Genomic DNA, 17,945 nt, shown 5'->3' with positions numbered 1-17,945 from the left:
GTGAGGGATGTTGTACCTTAACGGCAGAACTGCAGGGGTGACAATCTCTGTACAGTAGCGACAAGGCAGCCATGGCACGTTCCTGTCTGGCTGGGCCAGTACAGGGTTGCATGCACCACTGCAAGGTCGCCATGAAACAGAGGGGCAACTAGACTAAAACGTTATGGGCCTAACCCTTGAAATGTTGGGAGAGGGGCTATCTTAGGAGACTGTGGTTGGGTGGGGTACACTTATTTTTGTGGGGGGGTGTTCACTACCAAGGCATGTCTGTGGGAACTAGTGTCAAGTTCGCAGCAAATTGTGCAATTTAAAATCACATCTGGCCACTGACGCAGCCACTAAACAGGATAGGATTGACAGACAAAATGCACATTTCTATTGGCACTTGCCAGCATGGTAAAACTGTTTGGAATGTAGTGTGTGGTTGGCTTGGTCAGTTGCTAGTTCATTGTGAACGCCGAGCAGCATTGTGGTATAATTCGATTTTAGCTGCAGTCTCGCAAAGGGTGGCGTTTTATTTTCATCTTAAACCAGTATACCTCAGCTTTATAAAGTAACTATTTTGTGAGCCACATTCTTAACCAAATGTGGTTTATATGGCATCTAACTTATTTACACATTCTATTTAGACCACTGGGCGTCGCGCTGGGGGTCCCAAAGGGTTTCCTTCTTGGTTTGGTCCTCTCTCCTGGCCAACTTTTTCCAATCTACCTGCAGGAGCTGGCCAGCTGCTACTGCAGTCACCTGTGGTTCACTGTAGGGTTACTGCGTGGTCTTTGCTCTATGTCAGGTACCTCAAGAGAAACAGGGGTCTCGGAGCATAAAATGTCTTCCACCCCTCAGATGATTATTGTCCTAGCTACTTGTGGGTTATACTGTGCCCCGTTAGTGGGTTCTCACTTTTGCCATCAGGGGGGATGGTAAGAGGGGGGTTGTTCCTCTGTCCATGACTCCTCAATCTGTTGGCCTCCCTGCACATCTTCTCTGTAGTCTGCTCTATCTCCACACACACACTGCGTGCATACAGTCTCCTGTTTTTTGGTTACAGAATACTGGGCAGTTGTTTTTTGGGACATGGCAGTCCCTGCCTTCTTTCATCCGAGATGATTAATGCTCACATGGCGGGCCCTCCCTTCGGGATATCGATGGCCAAGGAGGTGGCAGGAGACTCCAAGTCTCTTTTCAGGACTGTCTTGTGTGGTATCACTCTCTCTCAGCAAGGGGCGGAGGGATTGGGCGGGAAGACGATGCCCTCCCTGAGCAGGGGCCCTCTGTCAACTCAACCTAGAATCCCTCACCACATTTTGGTTTTAGAGGCTTGTATGTATGGGTCTATACATTAAGGCATGGGATGGGTGTGTGCCACTTTGGGAAGTGGCACACACCTATCCCGTGGCATCCCATGCCTATCAGTTGGGGGATGTCATCTTAGTGAGGGTTAGATGGCGTTATGTGTTTATGTCGAAAACAGGAGGCAGGCCGGAATTTCGGTGCCGGGTTGATGGCATGCAATTTGCAGGTTTGGCACGTTTGCCATAGGGTTGCGTCATCAGGCTACTTCTTTAGCTCACAGTAGCTTGTGCCATTATTCAATGTTTTTCTTCCAGTCCAGGGACCTTATCTAGGATTGTATCCTTATGCTCACCAGGGTTGGGAAGGTCAGCTTTTACTGAGGTTTCACAAGTGTGTTGTTCCTCCACTTTCCCTCTCTCTTTGAACCCTTAATCTTGCTCCCCTCGATTTAGAGATCATGCCATGCCTCCACTTCAAGTGTGGGGGATATACAGGGAGAGTTTACGCTGGATAAGGAGATGAGTTGACTCCGGCTTCTTTAACTGTTACAGGAGACACTCCTCGATCTGCCATTCCTGACAGGTCAGAGAGTCCAAAAGCTGCATTACAAGGATGCCTCTGCCAGGGTTGTTGTCAGTGGCTTTTGGTATGGGTAGAAGATGCCTAAAAACTATCCACATTGAATCAGGACTGAGCATCTTGTTATGTATCCAAAGGAAGTTAAAAAGTAAATATAGGAAAATGAGTGCATAAACACTTGTGACGCCAAGGGTTCCTATAAGTTGTTTCAGGAACTAAATCTTAAAAACAAGTGTTTTGGAACTATCCCTTTCTACATGAGCAAACGCCCAAATGGATGGTTCTTGAGAACATTTTTGAGATTTGGGTTTATCCTGCTGCGCACCCGAGAAATGTTGTTTATTAGGAAACTCTGTAATGATAATTAATGCAGATTATGCCATCAGGATATAGAGTCAGTGAAGCATATTTGTATTCAATGTCCTGTCCTGCAAGTCAAGTGGCAGCAAATGTTTTACAAATGTGTTTATGAAGAAAGTTGGCTTAATTACGATGTATTCTGTAATGGGCAGAACCCAGAATTTTTATTGCGGCAGCGACCTTTTTAATTTATTTATTCATTTAATGCATCCATGTAATGACGAAACACAAAAGTATCACAGCGTGTGTGCATAGAGCAGTCAAACAGAGTGGCATGAAGGGTATTTGTTGAACAGCCACGTGTTCATGAGTTTTATGAGGGTCTGGTAGAAGCACACATTTCTGATGTTGGGGTGGAGTGAGTTCCAGAGGCAGGGCGCTGTAACGCAAAAACATGCGCCTCCTGCTCTTTTTCTTTTGAATCAAGGAGTGCGCAGGGTGAGGCTGGAAGAAGAACCTAAGGGCACACAAGGTTTGGGGGTGATGCTGTTAATGTAAAGGGGCACTTCTTTGTATTAACAATGGAGTGTGATCGCCAGCATTTTAAATTTGATGCAAACTTAAATGGGGAGCCAGTGGGCATCACGCCTGGATGCTGAAATGTGGTCTGGGCGGCTTGGTCCCAAAGCTGCACGAACAGCTTTGTTTTGCAGAAGTTGGAGTTTGGCGATGTTCTTTGCAGAAGTACCCATGAAAAGGTAATTACACGAATCCAGTTTCGTGTTTATGAGCGCTCAAGCAAGCGTCAAGCAGTTGTTAAGCGTGAGGAATTGTCTGCTCAGAGATGTAAGTTAGGAAGTGTAAGCTGTGGAGGATGACAAGGCATTGATGTGTTTGGACACGGTGAGTTCAGCAACTAGGTAGATTCCGAGGGTCTAGACACATTATGAGACTGTATTGTTAGTACCATCGACTGGAAAGAACGAACGCAGGGTCTAGGTTTCTGAGACGGGAGGGGGAGCCCACAATGAGTAGCTCTGTTCTGTCATTATTGAGATTGTGGGAGGCCATCCATTACTGGATGATGCAATAGATCCTGTTGATAGCGAGAGCATCGTCTCATAGCTTCCTGTAACGGGAATTAGTATTTTGGTGTCATCTGCAATGTTAGTGTAGAGAATGCTGAGGGAGTCTATATGGTCGAATAGAGGCTTAGTGCATGTATTATAGAGGGTTGGAGAAAGGTAAGCCTTGGGGATTCCAAGAGGCACAGCAATGAGATCTGCTGCTGAAACCCTGACAGTGGTAGAAGAGTAGTGAAAAAAGTAGTGGAACTGTGGTCTCAGCAGGGGAGAGGTGTGATGCTGGAAATGCATCGGAGGGACAGGGCCTCCGTATCCTTGTCCTTTACTGCTTTTTATCATGTGTTCTGTCGTGTTTTCCACGCAGGAGTTCATGTGGGACTCCTGGCGGTGCAGCTCTCTCTCTTTTGGTTTGTTGAACAGACCCGTGGGATACCCTTATGGCTTCCATGGGTAGGGGTACAACCCTGTGCCCCTAGTGAATGTTTTTGGGCACATGTGTGTGACCCACAGAGCAGGGTACGGGCTAGTGGCAGCTCTGTGCTGAAATGACTGGTGCCCTGAGCGTCCTCCATTTTGGGATGCCCAGGCCCCCATGGCCTCTTGCCTTCCATCACCTGTTACCTTGATCTTCCCGAAGTCCCGGGAAGCCCTGCCTCTGTCCCTTCCCCCTGACTGGATGTTGGGTGGAAGTGTGGGGAAGTGCCGACCAGACTGGCTGGAGCCTTCTCAACGACAGTATGTTGTGGGTACGCCTGTGGGTGGGACCTGGGTGAATGGAGTGTGTGACGAATATACATTCTATGTTGTGGCTGTCTAGTATCTGGTGTTTGACACAATGGTTGAGACAGCCCTGCCCGAAACCAGTATGAATGCAGCTTGGAGTGTTGAATGGCTCGGTACTTGTCCCAATACACATAACTTGTTGAGTGTCTGGAGAGAAGTGAATGACCCGAATACCTCGTGGGCCTGATTGGCTGGCTGCCTGCATGAATGAATGCCCGTAGTCGTGATTGGATGCTTGAGTGTGACCCAGCGGAATGAATGGGAGATCAACAGTATATCTGGGGACCTCTCACTGTTAGAAATCATGTTCAGAAGCTGAAGTCCACTACGACGAGTAAATGGAGTAACTGAAGCTTGATCCTGAAGCCCTGCTGGATGAGAAGAATTGCTGTTGCTCTCCTTTGCAATCTGAAAGCTGCTGTGCTTCAAGAACCGACTCAGAGAGGACCTGGTAAGGCGCCCTCTTCCTGAGATATGAGGGACCATCGTGCACAGCTGATCTTTGCCTAAGCTCCCTGGTAGACAGACCTTTGACAGGCTGCCGACCCGATAAGGGGACTGCTGCAGAACTCCAAGGAGAAGCCGGTCCTCCGCTGTCGCCGACTGGAGCCGCCATGCTCCCGTTACCTAAGAACTTCATTGATCCAAGGACGCTCTCGTCCACATCGTCGCCACTGTATCCTGCTGGAGAAGGCCTGACTGTCGACACGCCGAGGAGCATCCACAGGTGGGTTTCCCACCACCCAAAGACCACAGACGCCGACGACTCGACGCCCTTGCTGGTCCACAGTTCTTCAACTCTTTGCGGTCCAGAGCTATCGACACTGAGGTGCCCTGTACGCCTCTTCCTGGCAGGACGTTTACGCTTCCCCATCAACGAGCACCGCTAGGAACGACGCGGCCACTTCACTGTTGTAGCTCGACCTGTTCTCTGTCGGACGGTCGACGACCCGCGACTCCTGCCTGAAAGGGAGGACACTCAAGAAGGGTTGTCGAGTTCCCTGACGAGGAACGCTACAACGCCAAGGTACTTTGGGGTTGCAGAACAATTGGAAAATCTAGTGTGAACAATATATGGACTGGGCTTGTATCTTTCTTCTACAGGTTGTCCAGGTGGGGGGGATCTCCACACAGAACTGTGTCTAGTGGTAGGGGCCAGTATTCTGCCTATTGCTCAACCATCTTGCTTTCCTTCCTCTCTACTGCTGGTTTCCTCTTTATTTTGATCTGTGTGTCATTCTGACCGTATGCACTTTAAGGGATCTAATAACGTTAGTGGTACCACTTTAGAATTGTATATATATACCATTGTTGATTTTCGGAGTACAAAGTGAGTTATCGTGTTTATGACTTTGAATATTAATTATATAAAGACTGTTTTAACCAATACAGTGTGTGGACATTCCTTTGTGGGTGCTTTGGGACTACACTGTACTTAAGAACCAGCTCGCATCACCTCCTGAAAAGCTAGGCCTTAATTGCTCGACCACGTATCAATAAGAGAATCTCAGCAGGGGTCTCTGTGCCTCCCCTCTACCATATAGAGAGCGGAAGTGCAGGCCCCCCCCCCCCTCCGGTCTTTACAAGAGGGTAGGCAGAAGCATTGTGCAACATGTGACAAGGTGTTGTGCTGGGGCATTGCAATAGACCATGTGACTAGAAACTAATGGCCTGATTCACAGAGCGTTTTCCTATGGGAGTGTGCCGTTAGAATAGGCTTCAGTGAATCAGCCGCTTAGGCTCCTATTACAACTTTATACTGGCACAAGGACATGAACGGACACATTCTCTCTATAGAATGGTGAATCTGGTCGTAAAAAGTGGAGTAATGGTAAACTGAAAAAAAAAAACAATCGTGGAACACCGCTCCCGACCGTTCCCACTCCCTTCGATCACTGATCCCAGATTAAGACTTGGAAGTGTGCGCACTCAAGAAGATTTGATCAAGGTGGTGGCCTCGATAAAAAAAATGGAGATTCAAGGAAAGATTATGGGAGAGCATATCATAGTCAACCAGGTCGAATTGACTTCAAACCAAATGATGTTGGTTTCTTCCTTCCCTATTTTTTACATTTTGTAATAATGGATTGTTGTATTAACTGATAATTGATGTATTTGATAGTGTTTAATTATGGTTTTATGCTTTTTGTTTTATTTTTCTCTTGTAAAAAGGTTTTGATGAAACCAGTACAATGCAATAAAAAAAAATAATACATTGCACAGCCTGGAGCTAGTGAAATCACCTTGATTTTTCTTGCGTTCACTTCTCTGGAATATTGTTTTGGCAGACATGGCTCACCAATCACAGTTAAAACGGTCAAAGGGGGCCTCTGTTTGGATTTCCTGTCATCTGTGTGATAGTGGAATACGTTTTGTTTGTTCCCATAGATTGCTATGTAATGGCATCATCTAAAATAAGCTTCTCCGTCACATGGATGAAAAAAGGGAGGTCAACCATCCTAATTACTTGCTAGTAGCACTGCCGTTGCCTGGCATTGGTAAGGTGAAGTGATTTTCTAACTCCGAATGTGCTCATCTCCTGTGGGGAGTGATGCGTGTGCCCAGAGTGCGTGACCTCAAGTCATGACCATTCCAGTCGTTCATTTGGGGTTGAGTTTACAGGTGCCAAAATTGAATGATAATGCAGAGCTTGAAAGCAGGCTTTTCACAGGACACCTTGACAGGTCAGAGCCAAGACTGGCCATTGGGGAAGCCTACTCATACTTTCCATCAGTGTGACTTACGCAACATTAACTCCTCACTTTTTGCTTCTACCTATATCTCTGCTCTTCCTCCCTACTCCTCTTTTGCAACCCTATCTGCTGATGACACTGCCTTTACCCTTTCTTTGTCTCCCTATTCTTCTCTTGATTTAATCTACCCCTCATTGGCCTTCCTTCCTACTCGCAAACCTTCTCAACCATGGCTCTCTCCTCACCTAAGTTCTATGCGTCACTTTCTTCGTCGTCTTGAAAGACACTGGCCGAAGACCAAATCTACGGCGCGTTACTCCTCAAACTTTCCCCATCATGGTCTCTATTATGATTTAAAACTATTTTATACATTTTATTATAAACAAACCACATACAACCAAAACTTGCAGTACATGTCTTAACATTTCAAGGTGTACATATCTCCCGCCGTGTCTACTGCTTCCCCAATTCCCCCCACCCCCGAACGAGCCTACTACATTTTGTCATACACATCTTCTTCCAGAGGGGTTCCTTTATGTATTTCCTCAACTGATTTCTGGTCGCTTGACCAGTCCTGGGTGTGCCTGTTCAGTGTGGCCACTACTATGATGATTGTTTACTCTCTGCTAAACACTTATATTTCTCTGGCCTCCTACATACACAGTCCGCCCACCCTAGGCATCTTTTTCAAATTCTTTCTCGTCTTTTGTCTCCACCACCCTTGAATATTCAGCTTGTTCTACTCTTTCAGCCTCTGACTTAGCCCAAAGTTTTTTGTCTAAAGTAGCTTCCCTCTGCTCTGATATTGAAGCTTACATCGCACCTGCACTCTCGACTTCTTCCCCTCCTGCTTCCTCTACCTCTATTTTCCCGCTTTCAACCAATCTCCAATGCAGACACTTCTCTTCTACTGGCTGAAGCCCACCCCACTACTTCCCTCACTCATCCAATTCCTTCTGCACTCGTTCTCTGGTGTCTTACCTAACTTCTTTCTATAATATCGGTCTCTCGCCCTCAACTTTTCCCTCATCCTTTAAGCATGCTTCCATTATTCCAATTTTAAAGAAACCTACTGCCAACCCAATGCTCGTCTCAAGCATTCATCCCATCTCCTTACTACCCTATCTCTCAAAATTACTCGAACGGCCAATTCCTCTATTCTTCCACAATTCCAGTCAGGCTTTCGCACTCTTCACTCCACTGAAACTGCTCCTCCCTCTGTTTTGAAGTCACTACTTACTGCACAATATTCCAAACACTCATCCCTTCATATTCTTCAGGATCTTTCCGGTGCGTTCGATACTGTTAATCACTCCCTTCTATTGGCGTCCCTCTCTTCCTTTGGTTTCACCGTGTCCATCAAATCTTGGATGTCTTCTCACTATCTCACACTTAATGTTGGGAAAACCAAGGTTCTCTTTTACTCGCTAACACTCTTCCCCCCCCCCGCTTCTCTTCCTCCCTCCTTTATTTCTTTCCCCCCATCCCAACTTCCAATATCTACTACGGCTTGGAATTTGGGGCTTTACCTTGACTGTACCCTATCCTTCTCTCACCACATTTCTCTAACATCACGCGCCTGCCGCTTCCATCTGCATAACATCCGTAAAGCTTGTCCATTTCTTACTTTTCAAGCTTTGAAACTGTTGATCTCTTCCTTTATTTTTTCCCCAACTCTTCTACTGCTCTTCTGCTCTCTTTGGGCTCCCACTTTCCTGTCTTGCCCCTCTAAAATCTGTCTTCAACTCATCTGTTCGTCTTCACTAGTGCCCAGATTACTCATTAGTCTGAGTCCAACTCTTCCTGGTCACATTCATGAAACCCTGCCCACCCATGCCCTGGGGTATGGTCATCTAGCAGCTTCCGGAAGGTAACTTGGTAACATACAGGAAGTTTTGCAGTATGGGACAGCTTCTTATGGTCCCAGGATCAGATGGCAGGGCCTAGGGAGGCTGTGTTTTGATTTATACAGAGTATCCAGTGCATACATGAAAAATGCCTGCCGGAAGGATTGGCCATCCTTTATGAAGTAATGAATATGACGAGTAAAGGTTTCAGAGTTATGAAGATTACCCTATGCAAGCAGGCCATAGTCTATTGTTGAATTTACCAGAGCCACATATTTTAAAGTCTGGCATTGGCCACGGACTAGTTTGCTGTAACTTCATAATACAATCCAGGTTTAGGGAAAATGTTGTGAAGATAGCACAGATAACGAGTGATGTGCCCTTACTGCACTGGTGGGTCTTATTTATTTCACTCTAAAGTGCGCACAAGCCCTTAGGCATCAGGGCTCTATAGAACCTGTTACATGTGGCCCGCGGGCGAAAGTCATGAGGTTACAGAATATGCGTCATCGTACAATATTAACAGTGTCTAGAGGGTCACAGCCTTTTCATGCTTAAAACAAGTGTGCCCACAAAGCAGCCCGTGAGCTCCCTAGGAGGACAATGGAAAGTATTCCTAGGCACGGACTCAAACCAATACCCTTAAGAGTTTCATTTGATGCCATCTTATGTTTTACAATCATTGTTTGAGAACATTACTGAAACAATTTTTTAATTTTTATTTTTTTTAAATTCCATTTTCAATAAAACCGAATGCCAAGAACTGATCACCCTTCTGCTGCTGTGTTGTATGTATGCCACAAACAACATCCAGATGCTTTGAGAAATAACTAGAGCATTAGATTTGACAATGTAAATACTTCTTGGGTGATAACGGTTTAACATGCAAAAAAAGATTCAAATGTGAAACGTGATGGGGGAGGAAATATTAGTTATTCATGGGCCTAATCATTTGCAACACACTGCCATCTACTCCAAGAGGAAAGTCATGTTTTAATGGATGTGTTAAACACATCTCCTTCGACCCCTCACTGCTGGGCATGCTGGGTTGCCCATACGGGTAGCTGTAGGCAGTTTACTCTGCAGTGCAAACCTAAAACGCTGGCATCTCGATGCCTGCTCATGCGTGCAGAGTTACCATCTGCCAGTAATGATGGCGGATACACCGGAAGCTACAGAAATATGAAAATGATATAGACACAGAAGTAAACACGCTCTTTATTTACATTTTTTAAAAGGTAACACCAAACAAACAACACACAAGTAACCTATGCAATTCCACAGAATAAAACCATCCTTATAAGTAAATAATCAGAATAAAAAGCAATAGCACATTTGAAGCAAAAAATGAATCCAAATCACTACATCTAACAATGGCTTTCCAAATAATAGAGAAAAATACAAAATAAAAATTAAAAAAAATAAAACACATGGGACGTGACCAGACATACATTTTAATACTTTGAAGTTAGGCTGGGTTCCCGAATGATCACACGTTTTTGGTTACCTGGTAAAATGCTAAACTCTCACCATTCCACATCGGCAAAGGTAAATGTAGTCTATGATATATCATTCAGAGAAAACATTCGTCGTCAGCGCACAGTTCCACTGGTGGAAAAGGTAGTATATTTTCCAAGCCTACTCCGTCTACATACCGGGTTGATTAGAGAGCATTCTAAGTTCCCCCTCATGTTGGATTGTGTTTAACTGCAAGAAAAAAGTGTTTTTTTCATATAGATGCACTTAGCCATTTGGACAACTAAAAGGCAGAGAAAGAGAGTGAGCGAGGGAATGAGAGAGGGAAAGAGGGAGAGAAAGTGTGTGAGTGTGTGTGTGAGAAAGAGGGTGTCTGAGGATGTGTTTGAGAGGAGTGTGTGTGTGGGGGGGGGGCGGGGTGGGGTCCAGAGGGGGTGCGCCAACAAAGCTATGCTGCCCTGGAAAAATACCAAATATACTACCTCGGCATATAATTTTTAAACTTGTTACGATTCAGGACAACACAGCACTATAATATACAATAAGCTCCATTCACGATTTCATGGAAATACTAAATGACCGTTTGCCGTTTTCCTTGTTCCATAGGCCCCAAAATGGTTCCACCAACAAATGTAGTAAAGTGCGACACAAACTTACCGGACAAAAGTAGGTGCTGTCAACAATATGATTTGCAACAACGTTATTCTCAGCAGATAAGGACATGATGAAGAGCAGTGCATCCCGCGCCTGCTGGCCCACAGTTCCCTCCCTGTGGATAAAGGGAATCAAAAGGGAGAAGATCAGGAAGTTGGCAGCACCCTGATCCTCACTGGTGTGGAAGAAGAGCTCCAAAATGGATGGGTCTTTGACGAGGATGGAACAGAGTTGGTTCAGCAATACAACCAATGCGTTTTCCACAGTGGGTGTGGCTGTCCCTGAGCAAGAACTTAGAAGCATCATCAAAGGTTTCAATATGGGTTTGTGGTGTAACAAAGGCTGATGGGACTGGGTGACCAACATTTCGTACATCTTCAGCTGCTCAAGTTTTGTTTCATCAGTGAACTCTCGCCTAAGGCTCCAGAGGAATAGCTTCTCCATGACATTATCAGAGACAACAAATTCCAAGATGGGCCCCATGGCTGCATCCTTTGCTTGTTCATCTATCAAGAGCAAGAGCATGTGCTCCACATAGTTTTGCACAGCACTGGCTTCATCTGCAGAAATTGTCCCATGTTTTGCTTGTGAGTTTTTTAAAGGGTCGTGCTTCTCCAAAATCTTTATAACCTAGAAAAACATAAGAAAAACAACATGAATGCAAAAGTAGAAGATTCAAGTAAAATTCATGACAGATTTTACAATGACAAAAAAATGCACAAATATTTGCATATTAAAACATTGTACGTTTTGAGACGAATCAGAGGCTGTCATCTCTCCTCCCCTAGGGGCAGACCTTTCCAATGGGGCCAGAGCGATGTGTCCATAGTACAATAGTCCCTCTGGGGTTGGTACACCGAGGGAGGATTACATGAGGAAGGAAACCCCTTATGGGATTAGGGACTTCTATTCCAAGAGAACGCGGTATACCCCCATGTCATTACACCCAAATACTTTTCCAATACCAAATCCTCCTTGCCACCTGAGAATACAAGGTATGCTAAATTTTTTCTATGAAGAACGCAAAGTCCGAGGATCACTCTAAAGAACCAGAGTGAGCAGTCTAGCTTCTCAAGGTATGCGATTGGCCCAAAGCCATTCAACAATTCAGCGCACAAGTTCAAAGACGTCTCAGTTTAGACACTAAGGGAGAGCTGTCCTCCTCCGAGGTACTTGGCAAGCCATGTACGGCGAGCAGCGGGAGCCAGAAGCGAAGTCGTGAGCGGAGGAGAAGGAGAACCTAAACGTGGTCCAGGGTGGAAGGACTACTCAAGATGCTGCTCAGTCAAACCTCTGGGCACCCCAGGCCCCAGCAACACGCTCGAGAAAGAGAGAACATACAGCCAGCTAGATGCATACGTCTGCAGAGCTGCTGCAGACCTCGCTGGTTCTCCGAATGCTACCGGAGCCTCACAATACGACAGCTGCTCGGGAAACGCTGGTACTTGCATGGAAGAGACAAACAGGTACGTGGGTTACCTGAAAGGTGCTAGAGGTCCGGGGAAGCAGAGAGGTGAAAGGAGAAGCTAGATTAAGAGGGTCTGGGACCCTGATGGTGAAGCGCGAGTCTGGGACCCGCACCCTTTTGAGAAACCAAGAATAAGAAGTTCTGGGACCCTGACTGTAAAAGGAACAAACAAAGAAGAGTTGTATGCTTGGCAGGGGAGCAAACAAAGAGGATACAATGCGAGTCTGGGACAAGCACCCATATGAGACAAAAACACCTAAAGCCATTCAGAATACTGAGAGTCTGAGACCCACACACAAAATAAGAGTTTGATGAAGAATAATTAACCAAAAAGGAATCCTGCGATTGGTAGGGAAGGGTGCCAAGCTGTTGGGATAAAGTACTGTGAATTTAAGAAGCATACTTTTGTGAATTACCCAGTGATGTTTACCTAAGAAAGTACAGAGCTTAGAGACCCAAAAGGAAAGAAAGTAGAACAAGAAGGACTCTGGGGGGAAAGGACCACAACCCTTGCCTTGGAGTCCTACATTTGTGAACATTTATTTAATCACTTTGGATTACCCAAGAGACTAGGAACTTTTCTGTTGGTTGGTACTACAATGAACCCTTTACTTTGGGAAGAGAACACCCCTGCACAGTTGGTTTAAGTTATTAGTGTTAGGGACAGAGGTCGGTTTTTGAGACATGACAGTGACAGACATTTCAGTTTTGGACATCCTGACAATTTGCTTTGTTTTCCTTGAGACAGGGAAGCCCCCCTTAGATTTAGGGATAGAGAGTAATTGTTCCAACCCATTCTTGAACAATAAAGGTTTATGGCCAAAAATATGCCACCATTGTGTCCGAGCCAAACTTCTGCACCCTTACAGTCTACACAGGGGATAATTGGGAACGCAATGTAAGTTCTTATCTAAAAGAATAAGAATGGAGAAAAGGCTTTGGACACGTTAGAAGTGTTGCCATATATTAAAAAAAGGCAAATTCAGTAGAAAATTCAGCACCCTACATACAACGCTTCATGTAAAATGCCATACAACTCTGGTAAATGCCCAAATACGGTGGGTTTGTGTCTTTACAAGGTATGGTAAAACAAAACAAAAGAATGCACGGTTCACTGTGTAATGTACCTTAGGACAGTCCTGAAAAGAGATAAGAAGCTTGATTCTGTGATTGTCTACTCGGCATGAGTGCAGTGCCACTATGCATCACGCTTGATACTGTTCACATTTCTGAGTCAAATGTGTACTAGGATTGGCTCAGACCCTAGATTCCACCGTATCACTCCTGGCTAGAAATGTTTGCCTCTAATATACATTTCCTAGTTGGGCACATTTGAAGGAAAAGGCATCTTTTCAAGCTAAACGATATTTAACAGTTAGTTAGCAAGCACATCTAGTAAGTTGTAAACCTGCTAAAGACATTTGGGATGGGGTCAGTTCCCCTGCTCCATTATATTAATAAATGTTGCTAATTGGCACATTCATAAAAAACATTTTGACAATTCTTTTTATTAGGGGCAGTTAGTCCATCTGTATGACAGTGCAGTGAACTGCTAGTCATAATGGAGGAGCCATAGGTGGGTAGGCCCAGTGAAAGTTGAGCAATCCCTCTTTTGGGTTTGTGACGTGTTCACTCATTATCGCATGTCATTCAAGACCAGGGGGCATTTTGCTTTTCCAGCCATGAAAGGCCCAAAGGGCATGCTGGCTGTGGTAATGCATGGCTATTTCTTTATTAGGGGCACTCCAGAACTGTGGGGAGAATTAAAGGCAAATGAAGACTGCCTGAATACAAAGTAAGAGGTGCTGAAAAGTTGCACTGCTTCTTAAAGTGTGACACATATGATTAAACTGTTTGGAGAAATATTGCACCGACAAAACAAGGAAATTGGTGCTGCCTTTTGTAATGGACGATACCCAATACAAGACATAGAGGCTGCCTTAATGTAAAGCTATAAACAGCTGAAGAATGTATCATTGTATTCATTAATATTTTCACCAGTCACTTGCTTCCTTGAGAGACAGCACTTAAAGCAGGAGCAGTGTGCATGGAAAAGATGGCTGGCAGCAACATGCAAATGTAAAGTACTGGAGAGATGCAGAGCATTTATATCATCTTTTTATTGATAGTTTTGCTTGTTTTTCTTTGTTTCCCCCCACAATCCGATACAACACATACAGTAAACATCCCATAGCTTCCTCCCCCCACCCCAAACTACAAACAAATATGGCACTATAGTGCAATACCGACCATGGATCCAATTACCAAATGATAACATTTTCCATTTATTTATTCCGCCCACTCTCTTGCAGCAGCCACTGAATCTCATTTACAGTGTAGGAGGTATAGGGTTCATGGTTTCTGTTGTCCGTTTACTGTTCAGGGGCTGCCTGCTTGATCTCCTTAGCAGCCATATAGTTATGGAAGGGGAACCAATAGTCCAGTGGTCTATTCCGTGCTGGTAGGGTGGAGACATATTAAGTTTCCTTCTGTTCGCACATGGACATATAGGCCAACCATTCCAGAAACACAGGGGCTCTAGATTTCCCCCAAGATTTGGCGATTAGCAGCCGAGCAACAGATGCCATGTGTTGGGTTTTATACTTGGGTGCAGTGAGTCGTTCAGCTTGGGTTAACTTCTTTACTAAGTTGACACAGCAGGTGAGTACATATGAAGCAGATAGGTTAAGTAAATAACAGGGAGAGACATCCACCGGCCCCCTTATCCTTTAAGTTTCAGGCCCCAACTGACAAATGTCGAACACATAGGCACACAGCATTCATAGCATTCCACACCAACATTCTGTCAGGCACTCAAGCATGCACACCAATCAAACAAAGGTAAACACAGACTGTGGCTGGTCGACTGCAGCGTGGCGCAGGCTACTGTCAGTTTTACTGAGAAAACCCAGCTGGTAACACGAGTGGTGTAACTATCGTGCTGGGATGAGGTACTGTTGGTGTTTTGCTCATTGCAAATAGCCCGATGTCATTTAAAAGGCGATGAGACAGTGAAGCAAGCTTGGTATAAAAGGGTGTTCTCTAAACGTCTTCATTGTCAAAGTGCTGCACCATGCCTGCAAGTTCTTTTCTCAGCCTTTGAGCCCGAGCCCATTAAGGTCAACATCCAGAACTCCAGCAGTATTGCCAAGAGTCAAAGAGCATAGTGGACATAGCTATTTCAATCGCTGACCAGAACGGCGGGCTGCACCTGGGGACAGGACCAAGCAATATGTGGGAACTCGGTCATTCCCAGAGTGCATCTGGTACAGTTGGATGATCTGTCCGGATAAAATATCTGTAGTTTCATGGTGGAGTAATACACTTGGTCCAGGAATTTAAAGTGAATTAAGCATAGCAGATTGTTCAGGGACAGAGATTTTGTTTGTAAGCTGATTTGTTTCCATTGATTTTCCATGATCCCAACTTTTGAAACTGTGCCTCGAAAATCTTTTCGTAGGTGAGTGGAACACCCCTGAATTTATAAATCGCAAATGTGAGAGAGTAGAGAATGTCTATCCCAATTCAATTTGCCACTTTTTGCCATGCCTTACAAGTGATTGCAATTGGCTGGATTTCGGTCCGATCCCATGCAGGGGCTAGTCATAACAAACTATCATACCACTGGGGCACGTAACCCCTCTTTCCAGGAAACATGAGGGACACCACCACCAAATGGAGTACTGCAAATTGGGCGGACAGGAAATTTAAGTACAAGTCTGGGTATTATATCCGCCCCATCTCATAGGTCAGCGTAAAGGCATCATATGACACCCTACCCTAGTGACTGGCCCAAAAAAGGCGAATCAATTTACGGAGTCTGGACCAGAAGTTAGCAGGGGGCCAAATCGGGGTATTGTTACATATATAAAGGAGTTTTGGTAACACCACCATCTTAGCCAGGGACATCCAAGCTACCTGTAAAATGGGCAACAGAGTCCAGGCTACAATTCTGTGTTACAAGTGTGTTAGTACCTTCAGGTGGTTTTGCTCAAAGAGTGTAGTCGGGGAGGTGGTGATGCAAATGCCTAAATATTGCATGCCGTTGAGGCACCACCTAAACTCACCGCCATTATCCCCCTGATGGGCTACTGCGGTTAGAGTTAAGACCTCTGATTAGACCAATTATCTTCAGACCGGACATATCCCTGCATAGCTGAATAGCTTGCACAACAGGCAACACGTTCACTTTAGGGAGTTTCAAATATGTCGCCTGCGTATAGCGACACGATGGAAATGTGAGAGTGTAACCCGACACTACGATGAAAATGATATTCCCTTAGGTAGAAGATGAGGGGTTAGATGGCTAGGGCAAAAAGAATGGGAGACGGAGGGCACTCCTGTCTCATTCCCCGGGTGGGAACTATGTATTCTGATAGGATTCTGTTTGTGTCCATCGCGGCTCTGGGAGTTGTATATAAGAGACGGATCCAGCGCAGGTATACGTTACCCAGGCCCATGTGTCTCAGGACCTCAAATAGAAGAACAAGTTACTTTCTTACCTGGTAACGTTCTTTCGATGGGATGGTCCGACGACGTATTTCATATCTATGACATGTAATCACCACAGCTGTGCTGCTTCGGAAACTTTTCGGCGTCTGCGTCCTGCGTCGATGACGTCGATGCGCCGTCGTCGAGGACCTCCTCCGACGTCCGACGTCATCCGATGTGATAAGTAGGACGCACGACGCCCATAGCCTCAGTTGTAGTTTTTTCCCCCAGAACGTGTGACATTAGTCAACTGCCAGTCAGACACAAAGCCTTGCGGAACGTAAGCTGCAATCGCAAAAGAAATTCTGCAGCGGGGAAGGCAGGGCGGGAGCGATATGGAATAAGTCGTCGGACCATCCCATCGAAAGAACGTTACCAGGTAAGAAAATAACTTGTTCTTCGAGGGGATTGGGTCCTCCGACGTATTCCATATCTCTGACAGACTCCCAAAGCAGTATCAAAGCAAGGAGGAGGGAAAGAATTTAGAATCAAAATTTAGAATAGCCAATCAAATAGCAGAGCAAAGGACCGCCTTGCCAAAGGCCAGATCCTGTGCTCGGATGGAATCGAGGGAATAGTGACGTACAAATGTATGTACTGAAGCCCAGGTGGCTGCATCACAGATGTTGCGAATAGGAACACCCCTCTGCAGGGCAGTAGACGCAGCCATACCCCTGGTAGAATGGGCCCGCAAGCCAGCCGGTGGATCCTTACCCGCCAAGCGGTAGCACTCCGAGATGGCCAAAATAATCCAGCGAGACAAAGTCTGTTTCGTCACAGCTTGCCCCAAACGCTTTCCAGCGTAACCAATAAAGAGTTGATCATCCACTCTGACCCGGGACATGCGTGAAACATAAAAGCTTAAAGCTCTCCTAGGATCAAGCCTACGGAGCCTCTCCTCTTCCTTACCAGGATGCGGAGGAGGATAGAATGCCGGAAGAAAAACCTTCTGGGCCAAATGAAATTCCGTCACTACCTTCGGAAGAAAAGAAGGACGAACTCTAAGGACAACCCTGTCCTTGTGAAATACAGTGAAGGGAGGCTTAACTGAAAGTGCCTGTAACTCACTCACTCTGCGAGCGGAAGTAACCGCAACTAAAAACACAGTTTTCAGAGTTAACAGCCTCAAAGGGCAAGAATGTAAAGGCTCAAACGGAGCACCCATAAGAAACTTAAGAACAAGGTTTAAATCCCAACCGGGCACCAGGAAAGGTGACGGAGGGAACATTAGTGAGCCCTTTCAGGAACTGTGAAATCAAAGGGATTTTAAAGTAAG

The 17,945-nt window shown here is 45.5% G+C and overlaps 1 protein-coding gene across 3 annotated transcripts in view; it reads right to left on the bottom strand.

The window, feature by feature from the left end:
* The window catches only part of FHIP1A (FHF complex subunit HOOK interacting protein 1A), an 839,659-nt gene that overhangs the window by 408,270 nt on the left and 413,444 nt on the right, over positions 1–17,945 (bottom strand). For all 3 annotated transcript variants that reach the window (XM_069631272.1, XM_069631273.1, XM_069631271.1), the window contains one exon: positions 10,714–11,340. In XM_069631272.1, the coding sequence (XP_069487373.1) occupies positions 10,714–11,340 (627 nt within the window). The remainder of the gene's footprint in view (positions 1–10,713; positions 11,341–17,945) is intronic.

Source organism: Ambystoma mexicanum, chromosome 6q (genome assembly GCF_040938575.1).
Source record: "Ambystoma mexicanum isolate Mex_15411 chromosome 6q, UKY_AmexF1_1, whole genome shotgun sequence".
Classification (NCBI taxonomy): Eukaryota; Metazoa; Chordata; class Amphibia; order Caudata; family Ambystomatidae; genus Ambystoma; species Ambystoma mexicanum.
This window is presented reverse-complemented; position numbering and strand designations above follow the sequence as displayed.